General features: G+C 50.8%; 1 protein-coding gene across 1 annotated transcript; it reads right to left on the bottom strand.

Annotated features, from left to right (window-relative positions):
• On the bottom strand, nt 1-26,182 carry LOC133927963 (uncharacterized). The gene is made up of 4 exons (XM_062374276.1): nt 26,078-26,182; nt 24,781-25,296; nt 23,601-24,548; nt 1-24 (listed from the first exon to the last, which is right to left on the bottom strand). The coding sequence occupies exons 1-4, from the start codon at nt 26,180-26,182 to the stop codon at nt 1-3; spliced, it is 1,593 nt and encodes a 530-aa protein (XP_062230260.1).
• Nucleotides 26,183-26,569: the final 387 nt, after the last annotated feature.

Genomic DNA, 26,569 nt, shown 5'->3' with positions numbered 1-26,569 from the left:
TTAAGAATCAGAGTGTCCCTCCATCTGGAAGAGAAAAGAAGCCAATTGTAAAATGACAAACTGTGAGCAGGGTGCATGTTCTCCTTTCTTCTTGTGGCCTGCAGCGCGAGTTTACTAATCCTGTCATGGAGGTTGCAGCTATTAGTGAGCACCGTAATCATCCTTAGCTGCTACTGTGTCCGTCCTGCAAACTAGTTTGAATTTGGTGGGCACTCTGGTCATTTTGTATTTGCATTTGCATTTGCACTGCCCCAGGTTCCATTTCATGGGAAGCATGTTGCACCCCCACCAAGCCACTATGAAATATATCGTATTGCCCGGCTGCAGGTTCTCGTTTGTTCGTACGGTGTGCAGCACGTGCGAGTTTACTAATCATACAATAAATAATTAGCACCGTAATGATACGGGCTCGTTTGGTAAGGGTATGGCTTCTTCTGTAAAAAATTCGGTTCTAGCTTTTATATGGAATGAAAATATTTATCTTGCATGAATTCTGATTCTGGAGGCAGGATGACAGTCGTAATTGAGAATAAATTGATTCAGAAAATAGGAGAACTATCTTTTGCTTGTTTCTCCCTTGAAGCGTAAAAAAGAGAAATATTTCTCCTATATCGGATTCAAATCATTTTATAAAAGCATCGCTTGATAGGGATTTCATCAATTTTGGCTAGAATCAGAAACATTTTTGACTGTCAAACGCACCTATAGTTTAGGAACCGTTTGATAGGGTTCCAATTTCTCCCATAAATGTTTTGGCTATAGTTCAGTGCGGCACTGATCATGACCAAGTTGCAACCGTGTTTTAACCCAGATTTACCAGTGAACAAAAAAAAAAGAAAAAAAAGAAGATGATGAAGCAAACCGCCAATGGAAAGGTCAACTTTGTTCGCAGATACCAATTCATCTGGCTGATTTGACTAAGTTGGTAAGGTGGATGAATGTTAGTAACGTTGATTTGGTAGAAATGTTGCGACCGACACCATAATTCCAGGAGTAAACCCTGATATAACAAGTCGGTGCGCCACCGACGTCAGACAGGCAAAGTTTCTATAGATTCATCGAGTCCACGTCCTTTTGGGTAAGATGGTCATCGTCTTTAAGATGATAATAAAAAGTTATAAGGATGAGTGCTAGTAAATTTATCATTATCTTTAGAGTCATAGTGCTCTCCGGAGATGGAGGGTTCGGAGAGAGGGGTCGCTGTGACATGAAATTGTCGTTGTCGTCGTCATATTGAGCTATTACGGTAGGAGCACGTCCTCTTGTAGTGTTCATTGAACCTTCTTCTGTATTGCTGTTAGAACGACGAGGTATTGGTGGTATGAAATCATCATACTTATCGTCCTCGTCATTTTCTGGTTGAATAGTAAAGGGCGCCCATGTCCATTTAGATTCGCTAATCTTCATCGTCCTCTACGCGAATCAGGCAACACACCTCCACCGAAGAGCATATACATCACCAAAAAATTTAGTATGTCTTTGTTGATGAACTATGTGTCTTTCGAAAACGCCTAACACAAAAAAGAAGTATTCAAATCAATGAAAAAAATATAAGTAGAGTGACCAAATAGAAAATGACGATACTTAATGTACAATGCATACTGGTCAAACAACATCACTATCCTTCTTTGCCTTTAGAAACCTATCATAGAAGGATGGTCAGCTAGTTCACACACCCTAAGATACCTTTAACGCTGCTCGTGCAAGAGGACCCTAAGGTTATCGGTGGTTACATATTGGAGCGGAGTGGTTAACGCAGAACAGAAGGGCCTTGCATGCAATTTGGACACTGCTTCGATTAGGTTATTTTCCTTAAAGAGATCATCCTTCCCTTCATGTATAATCTGCAATGATGTATTAAGTGCTATATAATCATTGTAGGTGTCGTTAGAAAGCCTGTACTTGGAGATCCTATCGTAGGTTTATTAATTCTTGACCACAACATTGTGGCTCTGCACCAAAGCACAAATCCCTAATTATTTAAGAAATATTAAACAAGTATTAAATAAATAAAGTTATGTGTCATAATTATTTAACAAATATTAAATAAATTAAAAGTAATTACACTAACAATATAGTACATAAGACATAATCAAGATGACTACGATAATAAAGCGAAAAATACATGTGTCATGAATAAGTATAAGTGCACCGAACAACTGCACTGGCTACTCAACGACACCGGCGCCGCACACAATCCTCAGGAGTGTAAGCGTCTGGCAGGTGTGTGACCCTCATCCTAGCGGCATGTGCTGGCCCCTACCACGTGTGCATTTGCTCATCATTTTCATCGTCCTGCCCTATGTGATCCCACCGAACATGTATCCAGACCCGCTAACTCGGCTCTGCATGTACCATGATGAAGGATCCTCATGCGAAAGTCTGAATGCCTCTAGTATGTTCGCTGATGGAATTCGGTGTGCCGAATGCTCACCCTGTTGGTACTACTATGAACCCCTAGGTGCATCGGGATAGTAGGGGTACTGTCCACTAAAGAGCTTGGTGAAGTTGACGACCTATATTGTAGCAGCCTAGTCAAAATCTTGCGTGCCTCTTGATGAGTCGATGCTGTAGGTGGAGGTGTCATCGTAGTCTGAGGAGGCTATATCCACTATGGAGGCTGTGAACACAGTGTACACTGCTCGGGCTCAAGAGCCTATGTGCATTCCTCTGCCTCAACATCGGAACGTGACACACAATGCTCCATAGCCGAAGGTGCCTCTCATGACTGTGCCGAACAGGTTCCCCATGGGCACTAGACGAGCGCCTACCGTGGGGGTCATAGGACAGGTCCATAGTTGGCTGGTCGTACCCCTCTAATGTGGGGCACAACCACGTAGACCACGTATAGCGGACAACAAGCGGGACCCTCCTATCCTCATGTAGTCCCTGAGAGGGTTCTGATCCATCCATGTTGATGACCTGCTTGCTTTCTCATAAGCTTGCTTTGCCTACGTATGTATCTCGTATGCCTTTTCAGTATGTACAAGATGGGGGTCATGTCAGTAATATGGATGTTTAACCAATAAAAATCGTTAGAAATACCGCATCACTTATCACAACATGAAGAAGGTAGGCACGATCCTCAGGGAAGGGTCTGGGGGCTGGCTCTACAAGTCTGCTGAGTAAGGTGGCACGCGTGCACGAATGGTACCATGAAAGATACTCCTAGTACGTGGTATCGTCATATTGTCTAGCAGGAATGACGACATCCATCGGGGTTGACTCCGTCCATCTCTGTATGTGCTCGGCATTCACGAATGCCCAATCCTACATGCCTTCGCTCCCCTATGCGCTCCTCCTATGCGTGACATAAATAATTATAATTTCTTAACATGGATCACCTAAGGTACTAATGCTACGTACAATAACACACTTACTCGTGTGCCCATCCGGCGTCTCGTGGGGGAGATACTGGCACCACTTGTCGGTACCCGAACTGCCTCTGTGCACGTTTAAGAGAATATACTTCAAAGTTGTTCATGTACAACAAGAAGCATCTGATCATCCATACACCTGAAGTCACGCAAATAAGAGGATACGATGAGCCTCCAGTTGCAATTTCAGCCACTCGTGCCATACGCCATGGATCTCACTCCACGAGATCAACGTTAAGGACGACCAGGTCATTGATCATCCAGGAGTAGCTACCACGATCTTGTTGCTGACTCCATCTCAACCTAGCATGAATCGACCGATACCCCATTGTAGGTTTCATGTCATTTGCAATGCCATCGGAGATGGGGACTGGATAGTAGCTCTTGCTCACCTATAGCCGACAAACCGGGAGATACTCCTAACTCTATAGTTGTAAGAGGTGTATGTAGCCTGTAACAGATCCCTTCTTCTTTTACCGCTGGATTGCAGCACACAATCCTCTGTAGGTTGCAGCAAGTACAACAGATCCTCAACTGTAAGATGTTGGCTCATAAGGACGTGACGCGAGCTGACCCACTAATCATAAATTTGAGAAATGACATAATCGTTTGTCATGTTGTAGAATGCGATGCTTCCCAGCATGATGTATATGTACACCTTATAGTGTTGTATAACTATAACATCGTCCGCATCCGGTGAGTATGGATCGACTGTGGTAGCCCATGAATCCAGGACATAGAAAGTTCAATATCCTTCATGTCATATTGCACACCAAACCTACAAGATGTAGAGGGTCAATGAAGCTTGAATAGCACTAAAGCATTTAAAGTGCATTACATAACAAATAATTACCTGCCCTCAATGTAACCATTTCACCGCTCCTTTGCTGGGTATGGAACTACTAACGAGGCACCCTTGATCATCAGCCCTGTCAGCATGGTCACGTCCCTCAATGTTACGGCCATCTCGCCAAAAGGAAAATGAAATGTGTGTGTCTCAGGACGCCACCAATCGACAAGACCTATGAGTAGTGCCGCCTCAATCGGTCGGAGAGGTGTCCTACTACCGCCTGCCATGAGAGCTCCGGCTATCATAAGAGCAAAAAGTAGTAGTCCTGCTAGTGCGAATGGCTCGTGAAATTGATGGTCTAACTCCTTAATCGCGTGGACACTACGTGCACGCAACGGAAGCAACTGCAAATGTATCAAATACATGTTATCAATAAGTAAATTATCATGGCAATTAAAAGCGTATATAATTGTGGTACCTCCTACCTTGTGAGAATCATCACCCCCCATGATTATCATCGTATTGCTGTTGAAGAAGCTTAGGAAGACCACCATGAGCCATGACAATGACTTCAAACTTCATAGTTCAATAAAAAAACATCGTCTGTTATGCCAGTACCTTACAATATATTACAAAATAGGTAGTACAACTAATAGGTGAATAACAATTTAGAGTACAAACTATGTCTGTGAATAACTTCATAAAACAAACTAAATTGCTACAAATCTAATCAAATATAGTGCCATAGTGGTCTGATAGTTTACTGCAGGGTCGGGCAAGTCCTCCTATCATGGCTAGATTGTTTGCAAATTTTACACTTGCTTAAGGCGTCAACAGCATCTTCTGCATCCATGTCACCTTGCAGTCACGTGGCTCTAGGCCTTCCAAGATCCATGCATGATGCTTGAGGATAAGGTATCCACTTAGGCCTCCCAATTGCTTTGTAGCTACTTTCGATGTTGAAGGAACACATCTTTGCAAGCAATGTGCTCCTCAATGCATCGATTGTGAAGTGCAATGATATGTATTTTGATCCGTCGTTGCCACCCATATCCCTGCAAGCGGCGAAGACATGGAAGCACGGGATATGATACAATTTTAGCTTATTACATGTGCATTTCACCTCGTGAGGCCCAAGTTGACATTGCTGCATGGGTGTCCCCTGCACTATACCCCCTGAAGCATACCTGTAGCAGCACATAATCTTGAATTCATTGTTGGTCAGGTCGTAGATCCTGATCTGATGAAAGTGTACCTTGTTCCTTCTTCTGGATATGTTTTCCTCCACCTTAGGTGTGAACCGCGTGCTACACTCTATAGCAGCATTTTTACAGTCTCGAAAGTAGTCTGTTATTCTATAGAATGTGAGCTCAATGATGGCACACAACAAGAGGTCCCATACACTTTTTAGGACATTGTTGAACGCCTCAGTTATGTTCGTTATCATGATATGGTACCTAACATGGGATACAATAATTTTAGAAGGGCTATTTGTATAAGAAAGGGTGAAATACGATCATTAAAATACTATGTGCTAACTTGACACCATCAATATCATGTATTAGTGTTCTACGCTCCGCCAGCTTCCCCACTATCCATTGGCTGAACGTAGCACATGAACGAATAATGATAGTTTAGGCCCCCACCATTTGCATCCGCAGATGGTCCTGATGTGCTTATTGATCTCCCGTCATCTTGCGGGTGCTCTCATTTAACTCTCTCTATATCTCGTTGAACTTCACCTACTAGTTCTGAAGGCATAACCTTTGAATCTCTTTACAAGAGACTTATTGTGGTACCTTGTGTACAGGTTTGCATCCAAGTGTTGCATGCACCACCTTCTCTCCACATCAAGTCATGCAATGGAGTGGTTTATGCTATCATGTAGCATGTCCAACGCATGCAGAATGCACTTGTTGCAGTCTGAGACGATGCAAACTCGTTCTCTATTGTCCATGACACGTGTCCTCGCTAAGGTGAGGAATCACAACCAGCTACCATTGTTCTCACTCTCAACTATTACAAAAGCGAGAGGAATGATCTGATTATTTTCATCTGTCGCCATCGCTATCATAAAGGTATTATGGTACTTACCGCTCAGAAATATGGTATCCACACATACAATCGGCCTGCAATGTTTAAAAGTTTTGATGTATTATCCAAAAGACCAGAATAATCTAATGAGGTATCGATTAATGGTGCTATATGACCCATCCTCTAGCTTGATCGGCTCATTCGTCATAGCTCACTGAGTCACTGCATTCGTTATGGCAATTTTCTGCAGTAGCCTCAGAGCATAATTATAAGACTCTTCAAAACTTCCAAACAACATCTTCAATGCTAAATAATAAGTAAATTAACAATACAAATTAAATAGTACATTACTTAACAATGCTAAATATTTAAGTAATTAAGAATGCTAATTAAATCATCAATATTAATTGAAATAAAATAATTAATATTTAACATTGAATTAAAATATTTAACAAACATTAACTAAGTATTAATATACAGCTATTCTGATTAAATATTTAATAAACATTAAATTAATAATAAACATTTACTGAATAACTATTACATAAATATTAAATAAATTCATGATTAAATAAATATTTACTAAATAGCTATTAAAAATCACAATTTATATTTAAAGTTACATGCCATAATTATTTGACAACCATTAAATAAATTTTTAGTACCTATGTAAATAATTCGATTAATCATATTACTCTACCTAACCTAAGTGATTAAGCTAATTAATCAAATTAGTTGAATTAAACTAATTAATCCAATTAATCATGTAACTCTAATAACTCTGATTAAATTATATAAATACTCTAATTATACTGGTTAATGATATTCATACAATTATACTAAGGAAATGATCTAATTACACTGATTAATTAAATTCATATTATTAAACTAAGTAAATAATCTAATTACACTGACTAATCAAATTCATGTTATCATACTAAGTAAATAATTAAAGTACTTTTATTTATCAACTTAATATAATTAAACAAATATAATTGAATAAATTAAAAAATCTACTTACTCTAATTACTACTACTAATCAAGTATTAATTAAAAACAGAATCTAAGTACTTACTGTAACTAAAGAGAGCGCTCTTGAAGTGTTCAACTCGCGTTGCTCCTCTCCTGCTACTCCTCCTCTCCTCACGCTGCTGCTCCTCCTCTTCTCTCGTGCTGCTGCTCTTCTCCTCGCGATGATGCTCTCTTTTCGCGCTGCTGCTCACTCCCTCAACTAATGGTGCTCTCATTTTATAGCACCAGCTAAAAGCAGCAAAACCACGAGACAACAGCAACACACGGGGACAACAACACGCGTGGCAGTAGCACACTGATAAGACCGGTGTCGAAAGCACCGACAAAGAGGGTCTGGCTATATTCAGCACATGAGGTACCGAGTACGATACTGTGAACTGTATTCGACACCTTATATAGCTTATTTTCGACATCTCATGTGCCGAATATGGCATATTCGGTACATGAGGTACCAAAAACATCCGGGCCCGCTCTTTTCGATGCATGGTGTATCAAAAACCTTTTTTTTTTTCTGAATGAGGTGTTGAATACACATGCTATTTTATAAATACAGTATCATATTATCTATTTTTATGAATAGGGTCTGATATATTATCTATTTTTAGATTTTTGCCAATAGGATCCGTTGGATGGGTGTACGGATGGATATATTCTCCTGGCCTTTTGTGGATTTGGACGGAACAGTTTCACTTTCGCAATAGTTTGGCCTCTCCTCTTTGCCAAAGGGTCGATGCCATTCAGCTTCAGCTAGAAGAATCCAACTAACCAAACACCCCTTCCACGGCGGAGGCCGCTTCAGCTGCACATTTACGTACAAAGCACATGCACGTCTGAGTCATTGTTGGGATATAAGTTTTTTATATTTTTTAGTTATTAGATTAATTTAAAATTAAAAAATAAATTAAAGATTCGCCACCACCTAATTAAATTAAAAAATAAACTAAATATTAACTAAGAGATATCTATTAGATATCCACTTGTATTCCCGTTCTTCAGTTCAATCGAATAATCTCTTTGCAAGCTCAGCTCCCGGCGAGGTTTTTGCCTGCACGGACTTCACCAGGCAATTTTGATCGTGTTTTACACTCCCAGGCTCCCACTAGATTAGTGGTGCGCAGCCCGTTTGTACAACTCCTTTATAACCAGCAAATCACGTGCACACCTCACTTAGGTGGTGACTCGTTATTAACCAAAAGGTTTCGAAAGAACCGGTGGTACGCATACATAGGCGGCTGGCAATTACCGTGACAACATCGCATCTTCGGCAGGTACTTGGTGCATCGATTGACTGCCAAATGCATTCTGCAGCCTCCTGGCATATATCCTGTTATACTGTTTCAAGATTGATTAGCTCATGCATGCTGCTAATTACTATATAAAAAGGGTTGTTCATCGCTAGATCGCTAGCTACATCCATCTCCTGCAAAGTGCAAACAATAGATGCGGCTCTCTCTCTCTACTATAGAAAGTGCCTTTACTATTAGTTTTAAAACCCCTTTCACTATTAATTTTAGAACTGGTAATGGACAAGCGACAGTAATAGCCTCGGCACTATCACTGTCAGGTCTCTAACCGACAGTGAAGTCTCTTCTAGAAAACAAAAAAAAGCAACAAGTCGGCTCGATTCGAGCCAGAGCCCGCTGTTGCAATGCCCGCTTGAAAAAGAAAAATCAACACTTTGAACAGACGAACCCATTCCCCCTCTCTTTGTTCACATCGAACACAAAAATTACAAGAAATCGACCTAAAAAGCATCTATGCAAATAAAATTTATGCATCATCTATACACATACATAGGGCAACAAGTAGACATGAATCAGACATAATTTCTCTAAAAAAAATCATGATTACAACCAGCTAGATAAGAGATGGTGACGAAGATTGGCCTGGTGGTGCTATTGCCATCATACACCTCAACACCTCCTCCCTATGCTGGATGACACCGTTGACCTCCGACAAGAGACAAGCACCCCATCCTTTTCCTCTTGCATCTCTTCTCCCTCACTGCTCCATCCCTATCTCATTTTCTCTCTTGTTGTCATAGTAGCTCGGTCTCGCTCATGTTGTTGTCGCAAGAGGAGGCCATCGGGAGTTCCTCCGCAGGATCCTCACCATCGGGCTCTGTTCCACTCGCCGACCAAGCTAGCCTCCTCCTTATTTTCTCTCCCACAGCCGCACATGCCATCACTAGATTAACCGAGAGCCACCACTCGCCTTGGCTCGCCGTCAGCCCTGCTCCGGCCTCATTGAGCCACACAGTGCTCGAGCTCAGCGAGGAGGCTGGAGCTCGAGGGCAGCAACTCGAGGAGGAGGAGGAGTAGGACAGCGGCGAGATCCAGTTTTAGAGAGAGAGAGGGGGGGGGGAGAGGAGGGGATAAGGAGGAGATAAGGCTCGGATCAGCCCTAGAGAGAAATAGGGGAGGATATAAGGCTCAGGGAACTTCGAAAATATCTGGCGATGTGGTGGAGCCAAACGCTCGGACGTGAGCTTGCAAGCCAAAATCAGATTGCATGGGAATTTTGGATCCAGCCACATCTTCACTATCGGTTGGTATTAAAAACCAGCAGTGATATTTGACTATCACTGCCGTTTTTTTTCAAATGGATTTTTAGTGTTGATCCTTGATACGAATCGGCAGCGATGCACTATCACTGTCAGCTCGTAAGAAACCGGAAGTGATAGGGTGGTATATATGGGGGTTTCTGTAGTAGTGTATCTATCTATCTATCTCCTCAATAAGCTGCAATGACACCTTCCTCCAAGCTCTTACCGGCCGTCATTCTGCTGCTCCTCGCGGCGTCTAGTATGTATTCTATTGTGTTTTCACTCGCATGATCATGTGATACTTCGAACTCTGCTGCAATCCTCTGATGTTACCGTGTGTGCATGTAGACATGCGAAATGTGGCGATCAATCTGCAAGGGGTGTGCCAAGAGTGGAACATGAAATTTTCATATGCCCTTGCACACATATGGCTTATCAGGATACATTTACGTTGAGATTCATATTGGAGAGATATATGGAAAGAATCATACGTAGGTGAGAAGAATCAATAGATTCATGCATATTATTTGGGATAGATAGACGGTTGAAATAAGCCATGTGTTCACATGGGCATATGGAATTGCGTTTCTTGCCAAAAGTGTGTGGGTTTCTGTGCTCATGACGACATGTACTTCGTCATCTTGGGCAACGAGGATTGCTCCTTCCACCGAGCTTGCACTAGTGATTTGTAGGGAGGCGCATATAAAAAGAAAACATGAGAGTCTGAGTGTAAGATATCTTTTCTTTCGTTATGTCACGAGAGAAGAAACAATAATGCTCTCCTCCAGCTATGTGACCCAAGGCCAAAAAATATTGGATGCTACGTAGCTCCTCAACCTCCACCTATCTTAGGTCCTATTTGTTTAGACTTCCAGCCAGCTTCTCGCCCAAAGAAACTAGAAGCCCAAACAAACATCTTGCTTTTGGAAGCAATTTACCAAAAGTGAGAAGCTCCATTGAATTGCAAAAGCTGGAAGCAAGAAGCATGTTTGGGGGTTCTTCTTTGGCTTTTGCAGGTGGAAGAAATGAGAGTGGGCACCGAGTTGAGAGGTATTTACCTACAATTGCCATCATATATAAATGGAGAACCAGTGTGCCCCGCCCCCCTCATGGCAAGCGCACCCATGTGGCCGAACAACCACTGGTGATTAGGGTTCATCCGTCGTCACCTCCCACCACCGCTCGGGACGTTGCACCGTCCAACATTGCAGAGCTTCCCCAAGCCACACCCTCCTTCCTCCACTTCGTTAAGCACCCGCTACCGATGATGTCCGCACGCTGCTGAGTAACACAACATCACAGATCTATCCACCACCGGTGGCCTCTACATGCCACCAAGGAGGGCTTCCCGAGGTATTGCTCCTCTTTCTTCCCTCCTCTCGGTCCTCCCAGATCTGCCCCACTTCCTCAGTTCCCCGTTTCCTCCTAGACCTATACAAGAAGGGTAGCACCGTGCTCAAGACCACGCGGGGTGGCTTCGATTTGAGCAAGATTGTTGACGGCATCGTCGCTTGCGGGTATTCGTAGGTAAGAACAAAACTAGGAATATCACTCCTTAAACCTTATGGCTACTCAGGTTCATTCAGTACTGTTATGGCCGACAAGTAGTAGGTGCAGGAAGTAGCTGTGCTTCAATTGGGTTTAGCTTTATAATCCAATTCAGTTTGTTAGGTGGAGTCCAGTTTGGTCAGGAAAGATAGGTTTAAACTAGTTTATCCGTTAATCGATTCGGATAGATAGAGTCTAGTTTAAATTAGGTTTGATATGTTATTAGAGTTTGTTTGGGGCTCTTTGCCAGCTAGGATTAGATCCTAGGGTCTATAAGCATGGCACTAGCATGTATTAAGAATTAAGCAATAAGAAGTATCTATTTCTTATCTCTATCTGCCTTTTCTACCTTTCATCAACCCTTTTCTCCTCCCTGTTCCTCTCTCTTCTCCTCCATGCTGCAGCTCTACCTCCCTGCTCCCTCTAGATTGCCCCCTGCTTAACTCAGCCATGATCACCAGGAGGGTCATAACAGCTCCTACCCGAAGGAACTTCAAGACTAGGCCTCATGTTCATCAAAGCTACAACCTACGAAGGTGAGGACTTACCAATTTGGTATTAGAGATGCCAGGCTTCGAAAATAGTGAGGCATCTAGCTCTTAGGTCATGGAATCCTTGGCCAAGGTGGTGACTAATCTGTAGAAGAGCATGCAACAACATATCTGCGAACTGGTGTAGTAGATGGCAGCTATGTCTTCTCAACAGACAATTGTGTCTTTGCAGCTAATAGAATTGAAGCATTCACATGTGCCATTGGTGCAATCAATACAGTTGCTTGTCGTTGTCAACACGACTGGCAACACAACCATGTCAACCAGCACATCCATGCAGCCCCTGCAACAACCCAGTTGGTATCCACAAGCATACCTAACATATTGGGGATGTCGTATTTCCCTCCCCCTCCATTGCCACCACCCACCACCATCCACCAAATTCAGTTCCCTCCCTCACCATCACCCCATACCAAATTTTCCACCACCACAACTTCCATCTATCTCGCAGGACCATGGTTAGCCGGTCAGCAATTCAGATGTGTCTCATTTTCACAAACTCGAGTTCCTGACCTTTGATGGCAAGGATGACCCGCTCGGCTAGTTGAATCACTACGAACACTTCTTTCGCGTTCAACACACATTGGAGAGTGACAAGGTCTAGTTAGCAGCCTATCATCTAGTTGGTGGCACCCAATATTGGTACTTCATGTTGCAACGTGACATTGGTACACCATCATGGCCGCGCTTCAAGGAGCCATGCCATCTTCTCTTTGGACCACTGCTTTCAGAACAAGCTGCTGGGCGAATTGGCACGCCTGTCCTTCTCGACCACCGTTAAAGCATACATGGAGAAGTTTCAGACCCTTTGTGCTGCATAGACCCTCTTTCTACAGCACAATAGGTCTAGCTATTTACTACAGGGCTGCCAGGTTGTGTTCACATCGACATCGAGCTTCAGGACCCGATGGATCTCCAAGTGGCGATGAGTCTGGAACGCACATATCTATGGATGGCTCACCAAGATGGTCGTCGACACCAAGTCTGATGCACTACTAGAGAAATCATTTATACAGGTGGTTCAAAAACCCTGTATGAGACGCTTTTTTGAATCATCTATGAAAAAGAGTTTGTACTAATGATTAGTACAGACGGTTCTAAATTTAGAATTGTCTGTACTAAGACAAAAAATACCAGAAAAATAAAATTGTGACCCATACTTTTTTAAAGGCAGAACGCCTCGGAAGGGGTAAGAACTCGCATTTCATTAACTGATTTTTACAGAAGTTGGTACAACCACTTTTACAAAAAAACCCTCAAATAAAAGTAAAATTACAATCGACTCATGAGGGTCTTCTTCCTCTTCCGTTTGCATCACCACCAGGGAGAGGATTTGCATCTTCAAAGAGAATGTCTCAGTCTCAGTTACCAATAGTGCTGCAATAGTTTGATAAAACTTCAATAAAACTTCAGCAAAAGCTTAATAGCAATCATTAATAGCATTCAATGTTGAGTTTATAAAGTACACTACAACAAGATGTCAGTTGAAAGAAGAAGCATGGGCTAATGAAGCAATATCAATGATCAAATAATCTACCATGACAAGAACATCATGGTAAAATAATCCAACCCTTTGACATCATTGACATCACAAACTATCCCTTACTAAGGTTGAGAGCTCGCATATTGCAAACAAATGTTGTAGCAATAAATCCTACATCACACACACTCCATCTCACAACAAGGAATCAGAATTACCAGTACAAAGAGCTCAGAAGTTCTCCGTAGTCTTCGGGACTACATTAGCAAAGAGCTGTAAACCAAAGCCAAACACTAATCAGGTGCATGTCACTCATGTCCTTGAGGGAAGAAACAACCATTAGTCATCAAGTGGTAAAGAATGTAAGACCAAGTATGCTGCCGCAAGCTTTAAAACCCCAAACGTGATCCTCTCGGCGCTTTGTCCGTCGATCGATATGTCCAAGAAAGCATGGGGACTCTTGACCTTGGGCATGGTTGCCACCCCTTATGGGTCACCTATAGGTGTGAGGCAAGAGCATCTTTAGCAACATTACAAACGCAAGGCATTGACTAACCAGTATACTTGAGCATCTCAAATGAAGCCATTGTTCACTCGTGGGCTAATAAAACCAAGAAGAATTTGTAAATAAACTGGCTGATATTTGTAGTGCTCCTACTATTTTAGGATAGCAGGCTCCACTGAGTGCGATCTTGAGCTGGAAAATAACAGAGCATAACCAAATCGAATCGAATTGAACCACTGATGGATTGGGTGGGTACTCCGCAAGAATAGCAAACAAATCCACCCAGGGCTAAGCCAAAGGATAGGAGACTACAGAGAGAGGGGGGGGGGGGGGGAGAGAGAGAGAGAGAGAGATATATATTTGGTTTTTGACTTGGATTTGGTCTCAAATGACCCAAGCAAGGTGGGGAAATCTTACCGACAAGTCTAGATGGAGGCGGCAGGAGAAGGAGGACGACGGTGATGCCGGCGGCTTTGAGTGGAGAGCCCCAGTTCTAGTAGGTGTCAGAGCCGGCGAAGTGGAGGCGATGCACAGCCGCCTTGCTGCACGGCGCGCCGCCCTCCCCGCCGATTGGTTGCACCGCCGCCTTGCTGCACTGCGTGCCATGCGGAGGAGGTGGAGAGGAGGATCTGGTGGTGTAGGAGCAGATCGAGGGACGATTGAGAGAGACTTGAGAGCATATCAAGAGAGAGGAGGTGGGGCGGATAAGGATGAGTGGATGAGAGAGGTGGAGCAGATCAGCTCCAAAATATTAGCCGAGTGGATGTGTACGTGAGCCAAAAAGTTAAGTGAAACAAAGCTTCATGTCCATTTCAATGGTCAAAGGATGCTCCAGTTAATTGGAACCGTCTATAATGAATGTTTTAGTACAGATAATCTTATTTGAGAACCGTTTGTATTATTAGTACAGACGGTTTTCAAATTAGAACCGTCTGTACTAAAGCGTCCTACATCACGAAAATTACTGTTATTATTATTTTAGATGGTTTTAGTTTGGAACCGTCTGTGATACCATTTGTACAAACGGCTCCAAATAGGTGTCTGTCGGTGACACAGGAACTAGGGGTCCCTGAGTCCTGAGGTCAGGACAGCAGAGTGCCACGTGGTGCCCTCCCTCGAGGATTGCCTCCCCGAGGTCCGAGAAGACTAAGTCCCGGGAGAGGGTGCTCGGGGCCATGAACAGCGGTTCCCGAGTACCCGAGTTCCCCGATGATACGAGAAGACCAAGTCCGGGAAGAGAGTGCTCGGGGCTCCGAATAGTGGCCCCCAAGCACTCAAGTCCCCCGACGACAAGAAAAGCTAAATACCGGGAAGAGGGTGCTCGGGACTGCGAACAGCGGCCCCCGAGCACCTGAGTTCCCCGAGGACCCAAGGAAAGTCAGTTTCGGGAGAGAGTGCTTGGGGCCGCGAGCAGTGGCCCCCGAGCACTCGGTTCCCCGAGGACCCAAATAGTCAGTACCGGGAGAGAGTGCTCGGGGCCGTGGACAGTGGCCCCCGAGCGCTCGGTTCCCCGAGGACCAAGAGAGGGCATGCCCGGGAGAGAGTGCTCGGGGCTGTGAACAGTAGTCCCTGAGCACTCACAATTCCCCGAGGGCCTGAGAAGTCCTTCGCCGATGGCCCCCACTTGCTCTGACCGAGCGGACACGCCGGGTTGCTCGGTGGCTGCCCGGTGGGCCCTCCCCGCGGTGCCCACTGAAGAACGGCATGATGACGAACAAGACCAGACGGGGGCGCGTTTTCAACCCTCCCCGTCACCTCGCGTAGCAGCCATGATGGTTGCTTTCCATTTATGGCGCCTTGGAACTCGCACCCTCCCTTCTAGTGCACGCCACCGCCCCGGCGGGTACTTAAGGCGGGGCGGGCTCCCCGGAGAAAAAAGTGAGTGACAGCCAAGTGAATGGAAGCTAGGCAAGACAGAGGCTCAGTACAAGCACAGAAGCTCAGATCATCGAAGAACAAGGAGCCCGAAGCTCTAGGCTAGATAAATATTCTTGTAACCCAGCAGAACCTCTGAGAGACATTCTCAGAGCATTTATAGCATACACACAGGAGTAGAGTGTTACGCTCAGCGCGGCCCGAACCTGTCTAAAAACCTCCTGAGCATTTACTACTTTCTGCATCCGATCCTTCCGCACCACCTGCATCGCATTTATGCCCATTTATTCCACCCGCAAAACAGATTAAGAATCATCCCCCCAGCCGAATCTCAAAAGGGGTCCCTCTGGATCCCCGCTTGAGGAGTTCACCCTCCGACAGCTGGCGCGTCTTCACCAACGAGCTCCGCGCGGGTCCACTGGCCCACGAAGTTCAGGCCAGAGCTGCCGGAGAAGTACCACAGGTCCATTGACTCCGTCGAGTTCCTCCAAATCTACACCACCACCGTCCAAGCGGCGGGCGGCGGTAAAAAGGTGATGGCTAATTATTTTCATGTGGCCTTGAGGGGCTCTGCCCGTTCTTGGCTTATGAACTTAACCCCAGGATCCATCGGCTCCTGGAATGATCTCTGCCACCAGTTTTTGGCTAACTTTCAGGGCACGTTCACATGCCCCGCCCTGGAGTGCGACCTCCATGCCGTAAAGCAGCAGGAAGAGGAGACGCTGAGGCACTTCATACAGCGCTTTAGCTAGGTCCACAATACCATCCCACGGATAACCCCCCACGCCATTATCGTCACGTTCTGGCAGGGCGTCCGCGATGAGTGGATGCCCGAAAAGCTAGGCACGCACGAAGTCGAGACCACCGCAGAGCTGTTCGCGCTGGCCGATAAGTGCGCAAAGGCGGCGGAGGTTCGAGCGTGGCATGTCCCGCGCCCTGAGCAACCCACTGCCGATCAACCAGGTCCTTCCCGCTCTGACAGGCGGGAAAAGAAAAAGAGAAGAAGGCGCGCTGCCCCGGTCGTATCGACAGAGGCCCCTGCCCGCAGGTAGGTGGAGGGCCCTGACCGCAGGTCGGCGCACCGCGCGGTCGCCGACAGAAGGCCCGCGCCCGCAAGGGCACCCGCTCCCGCGAGGCCTAAACCCGGGAAGTGGTGTGAGATCCACCAGACCGAATGGTACGACCTCACAGAGTGCCCGACGGTTAAAGGCCTGGTTGAGTGGCGCCAGAAGGAGCGCGAGGACCTCCGTAGGGGCGGCGATGACAGAGCCACCCCCGAGAACCAAGAGCTCGGTTTCCAGGATCCTGAGCACACCGTCGTCTTCATCGATGGAGGCGCGTACACGCCCTCCTCCCGCCGCTGCGTGAAAACCATGTAGCGCTAGATGTGCTCGGCGACCCCGAGCACGAAGGCCGCAAGGCCCCTGAAGTGGTCGGACTTCCCGATCATGTTCAGTCTGGCGGGCCACCCCGCAAGTACTGCAAGCGTGGGGCGACTACCCCTAGTAGTGTCCCTCACCATCTGCAACGTAAAGATCAGCAGAGTGCTGATCGACGGGGGTGCAGGCCTGAACCTCCTCTTCTGAGAGGCCTTCGAGAAGCTGCAGGTGCCTTCTAGACGCCTAAAGCCGTTGCTCCCCTTCTACGGGGTGACACCCGGGCACACCCTGCCCCTCGGGCAGGTCGAGCTGCCCGTGACATTCATGAGCCGGGACAATTTCCGGACGGAAAACGTCATCTTCGATGCCACGGAAGTCCCCCTCCCCTACAACGCCATTTTTTGGCACCCGGCGCTCGCTCGGTTCATGGTGGTCACACACTACGCATACCTCACGGTCAAGATGCTGGGCCCTGCAAGCCCCATCTCCGTGCCCACCGAGACCGGCAGCGCCATCTCCTGCGCCGAGCAACTCTACTCGGCCCTGGTCTCTGCTCGGGCCGAGGTCGAAGGACACCCAGGGGGTCCGGGACCCTCTTCATCCAAACCCCGACTCGCTGCCGACACCTCCGTTCCTACGAAGGAGGTCGTGGTGGGTGAAGACGCTGCCCAGGTCGTTCGAATCGGCGGTGACCTGGGTGGCAAATAAGACAACCACGCTCGTCGCCTTCCTCCGGGCTAACATCTACATGTTTGCATGGCAGCCGTCCGATATGCCCGGGATCCCTAGAGAGGTGATCGAGCACCACCTTGCTGTGCGCCCGGACGCACGGCTGGTGAGACAGAAAGTCCGGTGGCAGGCGCCCGAGCGCCAGGAGTTCATCCGGGAGCAAGTAAGCAAGCTCCTTGACGCTGGCTTCATCCGAGAAGTTCTCCACCCAGAGTGGCTGGCAAACCCAGTCATCGTTCCGAAGGCCAACGGCAAGCTCCGCATGTGCGTTGACTACACTAACTTAAACAAGGCTTGCCCAAAAAATCCTTTTTCTTTACTCCGCATAGATCAAAATGTAGATGCAACCGCGGGGTGCGATCTTTTATGTTTTTTAGATGCAAATTCCAGTTATCACCAAATCCGCATGGCCGTAGAGGACGAAGAAAAAACTTCTTTTACCACTCCGATGGGGACTTATTGTTATGTGTCAATGCCATTTGGTTTGCGCAACGCTGGGTCGTCTTTCCAGTGCGCCGTACGCATTCCCCTTGACTTGCAGGTTGGCCGCAACGTCGAGGCTTACATCGACGATCTCGTGGTCAAATCCCGAGACCGCGCCACCCTGCTAGAGGACTTAGCCGAGACTTTCAACAGTCTCTGCACTACCCGCTTGAAGCTCAACCCCGAGAAGTGTGTCTTCGGGGTGCCCGCGGTAAGCTCCTTGGTTTCTTGGTCTCTGGCCGAGGAATCGAGGCCAACCTAGAGAAGATCCGGGCCATCGAGTAGATGCGACCCCCGGCTCGACTCAAAGAAGTCCAGCGTCTCGTCGGCTACATGGCAGCCCTAGGGCGCTTTATCTCCAAGCTCAGGGAGCGAGGACTCCCCCTCTTCAAACTCCTGAAGAAGACCGGTCGCTTTGACTGGACGCCGAAGGCCGAGCAGGCCTTCCGTGACTTGAAGAAATACCTCACCTCGTCGCCCGTACTGGTGGCCCCCTCCGAGGGCGAGCCCCTACTGCTCTACGACTCGACCACTCTTCAGGTCGTGAGCATGGTACTGGTGGGGGAGCGTGATGAGTGCTCGGGGCGAGGTGCTGGGTCCCAGCTCCCGGCCACCCCCGAGCAGTCTCCAGTTCTCGCGGCTCCTCCCGAGCAGGGGGTCGAGCCCGAGCACCTGGCTCCTCTCGAGCAGCGGGTCGAGCCCGAGCACCTGGCTCCTCCCGACCAGGGGGTCGAGCCCGAGCACTCGGTTCCTCCCGACCAGGGAGTCAATTCCGAGCACTTGGTTCCTCCCTACCAGGGAGTCGAGCCCGAGCACTCGGCCAGCCCTGACCACACCGCAGAGATCGGGGGCTGTAATAAGCCCTCGGGTGAAGCCACAGTCTGGGCCCTTCGTGTATAGCGACCGGTGTACTTTGTCAGTGAAATCCTCCGAGGCACCAAGACAAGGTACCCCCAAGCCTAGAAGTTGCTCTATGCCGTGCTCCTCGCTTCCCGAAAGCTGTGCCACTACTTCCAGGCGCACAAGGCCTCAGTGGTTACCACGTATCCACTGGGGCTGATCCTCCGGAACCGAGCGGGCACTGGGCACATCGTCAAGTGGGCGGTGGAGCTGGCAGAGTTTGATCTGCACTTCGTCAGCCGCCAGGCAATCAAGAGCCAAGCGCTATTCGACTTTGTGGCAGAATGGACGCCCGTCCCCGAGATCGACCATGAAGAAATTTCAACATATCCCGGGCACGATGCGCCCGGGTACTGGGTTATGCACTTCAACGGATCCCTCACGCTGAAAGGTGCAGGGGCTGGACTGGTTCTCACCTCCCCAACGGGTGAAGTACTCCGGTACACCGTACAACTGCATTTCCGAGCAACCAACAACATGGCGGAATATGAAGGTCTCATCGCTGGCCTCCGAGCAGCGGTGGGCCTCGGGATTCATCGCTTGCTGGTCAGGGGAGACTCCCAGCTGGTGGTCAACCAAGTGTCCAAGGAATACCTATGCACGGATCCTCAGATGGCGGCGTACGTGGCGGAGGTCAGGAGGCTGGAGAGGCACTTCGACGGCCTGGAGCTGCGGTACATATCTCGCCGCGACAACGCTCTGGCCGATGACCTCTCTCGCCTGGCCTCCTCCCGGGCACGCGTCCCTGCCGGAGCCTTTGAAAAAGGCTCACACGGCCTTCCGTCCTGCCTGCCGACCAGGATGAAGGGGAACCCTCGAGCCTAGTTGAGGGGACCCAGGCGGCGCCCTCAGTGGGGAGTCCCGTCAGGGTGCCGCCGCCCGGTGAGTGCGCTGCACTTGCCGGTGGTTCTCAAGATGCCTCATGGATCGACGAGATCTGAGGGTACTTGAAAGAAAATATCCTCCCCGGGGATGATGCCTCTGTCGAGAGGATTGCACGGCAGTCCAAACGCTATGCCATAGTAGACGGGGGTCTCTACCGGCACGGCACGGATGGTGTCCTCTTGAAATGCATCACCCGGGCAGAAGGTGGTGAGCTTCTGACTGAGATCCACGAGGGCGAGTGCGGTGGCCATGCATCGTTCCGCACGCTGGTCGGGAAGGCCTTCCGGTAAGGTTTCTACTGGCCTACAGCTCTCCAAGACGCTTCCGAGTTGGTTTGGCGCTGCAGGGCATGCCAGTTCCATGCAAAGCCGATTCACCAGCCAGCTTAGGCTCTTCATACCATCCCTCTGTCATGGCCCTTCGCGGTCTGGGGGCTGGACATCCAAGGTCCATTCCCCCGAGCAATCGGAGGCTATGAGTACCTCTACGTCGCCATCGACAAGTTCACCAAGTGGCCGGAGGCGGTCCCAGTCATCAAGGTTACCAAGAACACGGCGCTTCAGTTCATCCGCGTTATCACAAGTCGCTTCGGCGTCCTGAACAGAATCATCACCGATAATAGCACTCAGTTCACAAGTGCCCTGTTCGGGGACTACTACGAGGACCTCGGCATCAAGCACTGCTTCGCCTCTGTCGCTCATCCTCGGAGCAATGGGTAGGTCGAGCGTGCCAATACTGAGATACTGAAGGGGCTCAAAACCCGGACCTACGACGTGCTCGCAAAGCACGGGAAAGGGTGGATCGACAAGCTACCTGCTGTGCTATACGCCAACCGGACCACGCCAAGCCGCGCCACCGGGGAGACTCCTTTCTTCCTCGTGTACGACGCCGAGGCGGTCCTCCCCTCTGAGCTCACTCTTGGCTCCCCTCGGGTGCATGCCTACTCCAAAGGCATGACGACGTCGACTACTTGGAGGAGCACCGGCGACGTGCCGCCGTCCGAGCAGCCAGATACCAGCAAAGCCTGCGGTGCTATCACCAGAGTCACATCCGGGCCCGGTCACTTGAGGTTGGGGATCTAGTTCTCCGGCGCGTTCAATCGCGCGAAGGAAGGAATAAACTGTCCCTTATGTGGGAAGGCCCCGTTACCGTGATCGGTGTCCCACGACAAGGTTCATTTTGGCTGGCTACGGAGGATGGACGGCCGCTCTCAAACGCGTAGAACATCGAGCATCTGCGCAAGTTCTATCCCTAGGTGGACATGTTTGTGCTCGGGCCGGGGGTCCCCCCCACCCAAGTTGGTTGGGGGCTACCTCCAACCATGTAAGTCACCCAAGCCTTGTACAAAATTGTCAATATATATTCTCATTTTCCAATTCTCTCATTTCCCAATTCTTTTTCTCTGGAATCCATATGTTTAATCTGTTTGGTGAGATGCTCGATTGTGCGAGAAAAACACGCTCTCTCATTTTTCCCGTTGATAAAAATGAATCCTAGTCGGTATGCACGCAGGCGGTAGCCATTGACCTAAGTCTGCTCTGGTGTGCTGTTGTGTCCGGTTCGATGGCAGTGCCCCGAGCACCACCGAGCCCCCGGGGTTCTCGGGTAATCCTACCGCTTGAGCAAAGAGTGGTCGGGACCGGCTAGACCCCGGGGGCGGGCTGTCGGTGCTCGATCTGGCCAGTCCTATCCCGGGCACCACCGAACCATTAGATCTCTTGGTTACGCCTCTGTCTGTACACTTCGCCGTCCTGGGTATTTGAGAGGTCTCGGGTCAAAAACGAGAGCAGTCTATAATGAGTACCGCACTAACAGGGCGCACCAAACAAATAATATTTTTCTATTTTCTCAAGCTTATAGATCAACAATCAAGATTAAGCAGCCCAATCGCAAGGGCCTCAGTGCCCAGGGCGTTGCTCGAGCCTGTGGGGTCCTCGGGCAGTCCTACCACTCGGGCATGAGTGGTCGAGACTGTCTAGCCCCTGGCTCCCTCTCGTGCTTTCCAGTGCTCAGGTGCTCCGTACGAGGGAACCAAGTTCCCGGGTACCCCGAGCTCGGAGCGCGCACCGCTCCTGGATCGGTCGGTCGAAAGGCTGACAGCTGTCCGGTGAGTAACTAAAGTCATACAAATTTACATTCTTCCATACACAATAAACTATTGTTCCCGAGTTATCCTCAGGACCCTCGCATTCTAATCTGTTCAGCGAGGTGGTCTCCTCGCGCGCAAAACCCTCCCACGTGCTTGCTTTTTTCAGAACGACAAAACAGACAGTAGTTAGGTGTACCGTACGAACGGTGATGTTTGACCGAATTCCTTCATGCTGGTCGTGGTGTTCGGCCAACTTGGCAGTACCCCGGGCACTACCGAGTCCCTGGAGTTCTCAGGTAATCCTACCGCTTGAGCAAAGAGTGGTCGGGGCCGCCTAGACCCTAGGGGCGGGCTGTCGGTGCTCGGTCCGGTCTGCCCTAGCTCGGACACCACCAAACCGTGGGGACTCTTGGTCACATTTCCGCCCGCACGTGTCTCCGGTCTGCTTGTTTGAGAGGTCACAAAGTGGAAAAGTGTTCACTGGTCGTGGCGTGACCCGTGCTGGATCGACTTATCTCCCGAGTAAGGAAGTTTGTGCCTTTGTCTCTTGACTTAGCAGTTGCGAACTTGCGAGGACTCAGGGGCTGAACGCACGGATTAGTCTCACTACTCGGACGATGAGTGGTCGGGGCGACTTCGCCCTCGGGAGAGGAAAGGTCGGGCTTGGTCCGGCTAAGTACTCCTCGCGGCATCAAGCAAAAAGCGAAAAAACGACATCAAGAAAAACATTGGAGTTTCGATCTTGAAGAAAGGCTTATATTATATTCAACAAGAGCCATTCGGAGGGGATCACTCCCATATTTACAACAAGTCAAAAAACAAAAAATCTAATCTAGGTCGGCGGGCTCTGAAGATGGTGAGGAGTCTTCGCTGCTGCTGCCGCTGCTCGGTTCCGACGGTGGCTCCTGCGTGAAGCACGCCGCCACCTCGGCAGCGACGCCCCGGACAGCCTCCCGAGCGGCCGCTTCCTAGGCCTCGTCCACCCCCTGCCGGACCGGCTCCAGCGAGAAGGTGGGGTCTCGGCTCCGGTAGCAGGCAAGGACGTGCTCGGCCACCGCTTGGGCCACAACGCCCTTCTCGGGATGCCAACTCTTGCACAGCCTGGGGAAGAGCCTTCAGGCGCCCGCTAATCTCCTCGAAGCCGAGGGCGAGGTGGCCGATGGTCTCTTGGTCCATCCCCTTCTCACCCACGTTGACTCGCCCGAGCCCGGCCACCCTCATGGACCTCCGTGCTTGCCGAAGGATGTCCCCCATCATCAGCTTCACGTTGGCCCGCTCGGCCACGGCGGTCTCGAGCTCGTCCTTCGTGATCTGCAGCCGCTCCTTAAGGCTGATCTCCTCGGCCGTGCTGGTCGGGACGCCTCTGGTCACCAGGGCCTCGGTTTGTCCCCGCTTCACCTGCTCGGCTAAGTCGGCGAGGGCCCGCTCCCGAGCGGTAAGCTCGGCCTCCCATTTGGCGGCCTGCTCCTCTCGAGCAATAAGGGCTGCCGACACCGAGGCAGCCTCTGGTTCGCGCCGAGCAATCTGCTCCTCCCGGGCATCTTGAGCTGTCGCCGTGATCTCGACGTCAGTCTCGTGGATCGCTACCTCCTCCTCCCGACGGTGGACTTTGGCACGACCACGCTTGAGCTCGTCGCTCTGGCGGGCTAAGTCTGCTCGGACGGTCTCCACAGACTTCTCGCGCTGGCCGATTGCATCTTCCCGCGGCCGGACCAGCCGCTCCCGAGCAAGCAGCTCCGCGGCCCGCCTCTGCAATGCTTGCTCCAAGCGGCTAGCCTCCTCTTGCACGGCAACAGCTTCCTCGCGCACCTCCTCCAGCGCCTCCCGCTCCTCAGCCACCGTGTGCATTGCCGTCTCGTGGGTTGCGCGGGCCGAGGCGATGTGGGATTCCAGGACCCGGCCGGTCTCTTCTAGGCGACCCCTCTCCTCGACGAGGGCGGCGTGGTCCCTCTCGAGCTCCGCTCGCTCCACCGCCACGGCCGCCTCCAGCTGCTTGATCACCTCCCGGGTGCATCCAAGCACGGTCGGGAGGAATTCCGCGGCCTGGCTGATCGACGGCCGGGTGTTGGGTCCCCTGCGAGCCCTGTCAGCAGAGGCGCTCGGGGTCCTCGATGGTTGCAACGTCGACGCCGCCCTCGCCGTAGCCATTTGCCCCGCCCTCGAAGTGCTCGGGGCGAGCTCGGCTGGCGCCGGCTGCTCGGGCACGGCCGCTGCCCTCACCTCAGGGCGGAGCGGCGCCTGCGGCTCCGGTTCCACCTGCGCGCTCGGCTCAGGTGCGGGCGTGCTCGGCTTGGAGGCGGGGGCCGACCTTGGCGCCTCTGGTCTCCGGCGGGGTCCTTGGGCGGCCTGAAAACAGAAAAGGTTAGTACCCTAACTTACATCCGGGCAAACACGCTCGGGAAAAGAAAGGAACTCACGTAGATTTCGGTCCGCGGTAATGCCACCGGAACTCTGGAATCTTGAAATCCGGGCCCTGCGGCTTCGGCTCGGGGTCTGCCTTCCTCCTCTTCAGCGAGGGGCTCTATCCTCCGGGCCATTGAGGGGCCGCCGTGGAGCCTGCCTCCGGTGGAGGGCCCGCCTGGGCACCCTCTGTCGCGCCGCCGACCCGGCCTTGGTCTTCGGGCTCCCACGCCCTGGACCTAGCCTCCGTCGTGGACTCCACGCCCGACGATTGGCCGCCCTGGCCTCCTTCCTTCGCGTCGCCCACCGCCGGCCGCTGCCGTGGAGGCGACGGCGACGACGAAGACGATGGCTGGGGCACGAACGCCCAGGGGCTTTTTCCCTTGTCCCCCGCGGCCGTCGCTCCGCTACCGGCGGCGTCTCTCCCGCTGGCCTGATGGCTGCTGCCTGCAGCAGCCCCACGGTCAGCCTGCGGCCTACTGCCCGCGGCGTCCCTGCCGCCGGCCTGAGTCCGGCCGCCCGCGACCTCCCTGCGGCCGGCCTGCGGCCTGCCGCCCGCGGCGCCCCCACCGCAGGTCCGCTGCACGCTGCCCGTCTCTGGGAATCTGGATAGTCCCGGGGTTCCGGCGCCCCGGGCGGTCCACCAAGCCCTAAGCGTCGAACTCCGGCAGCGTTGCTTGTAGCGCCACCCGGCCTGGGTTTGCGCAGAGCGCTAGCTGCTCCCGGGGCAGGACCGCCTAGGTGAGGTCTTCCACGCCGGTGACCACCCGCAGTAGGGCCACCAGCGCTCCCTCTTCCAAGTTCCCGTCCTCGCCGACCTGGGTCCTAGTTATGTCGTTGGGGCCGTGTACATCCAGCAGGGGCGCCAGGCGGCGGCGCAGATAGTGCACCAACACCATCACTGACGTCAGCCCCGCCTGGCGCAGATCATCGATGCAGTTCAAGACCGGCCGCATCCGCTCGTCCTCCACCAGAGCCACCTCCCAGGTCGACCTGTAGAGCTCCGCCACCACCTCCGGCAGCACGAGGCGGTCGTGGGGGTTGACGTCGATGTAGACCCAGTCGCGCCGCCAGTCCTCCCACTTGCTCCACAGTATCTGGGGGATGTATAGCTCGGCCAGCCTGTCCCGCAGCCAGAAGTTGCAGCAGCCTGCGACGTCCGTGGTGGAGGAGCCTCTCTTCTTCCCGACCGGCCGTAGGACGTAGAAGTGGCGGAACAGGGCCACCGACGGTGGCACCCCCATGAACATCTCACAGAAGTGCGTGAAGATGGCCAAGATGACCATTGAGTTCGGACTCAGGTGCGCCAGCTGGATGCCGAAGGTGTCCAGGATCTGGAGGAAGAACGTTGAGAACAGCGGCACCAGTCCGGCGGCGATGAAGGAGATGAAGACGACGATGCGCTCCGGCCGGTCCGTGATGGGCGGGAAGCTCACCAGCGTCACCACCGATGCCTCCCGCTGGCCTTCGGGCACCATCAGCTTGCGCATCTTCTCTGCCCCCGCCTCGTTGACAATCCTCAACTCCGGCAGCATGCTGTCGGGCCCCTTGTCGTGGCGGCTGCTTCCTGCCCTCGGCATTCTTTCGAGGGTGGGGAGTGTGCCGGAAATGGTGGGGAAAGAGAGCGCTGTGGCCCAGAGGAAGAGCAAGAGCTCTCGAGCGCAAGGAAGAAGAAGGCAAGAGTATTGATCGCAAGGATGGTGTAAAGGGGCAACGGTTTGCTCCCCTCTCCTTTTTATATCTTTGGGATCTCAAATGGCGCTTTCCGCAACGCATTCGGTGAGGCGCAGTTTCCTTGTTCTGCGCGGGCGCCAGGCGAATCTCCCTCGATCGGTGCGGTTGCCAGGCGCACTACCCTCGATCTGTGCGGTTGCCACGTGCGCCGCCAGCCTCGTTATCACGATCCTCGGAAGTCGGAAGGGCGCACGCCATTCGGCTCCCCGCTGGGCCGTACCAAAGGCCTGGGC

Source organism: Phragmites australis, chromosome 9 (assembly GCF_958298935.1).
Source record: "Phragmites australis chromosome 9, lpPhrAust1.1, whole genome shotgun sequence".
NCBI lineage: Eukaryota > Viridiplantae > Streptophyta > Magnoliopsida > Poales > Poaceae > Phragmites > Phragmites australis.
This window is presented reverse-complemented; position numbering and strand designations above follow the sequence as displayed.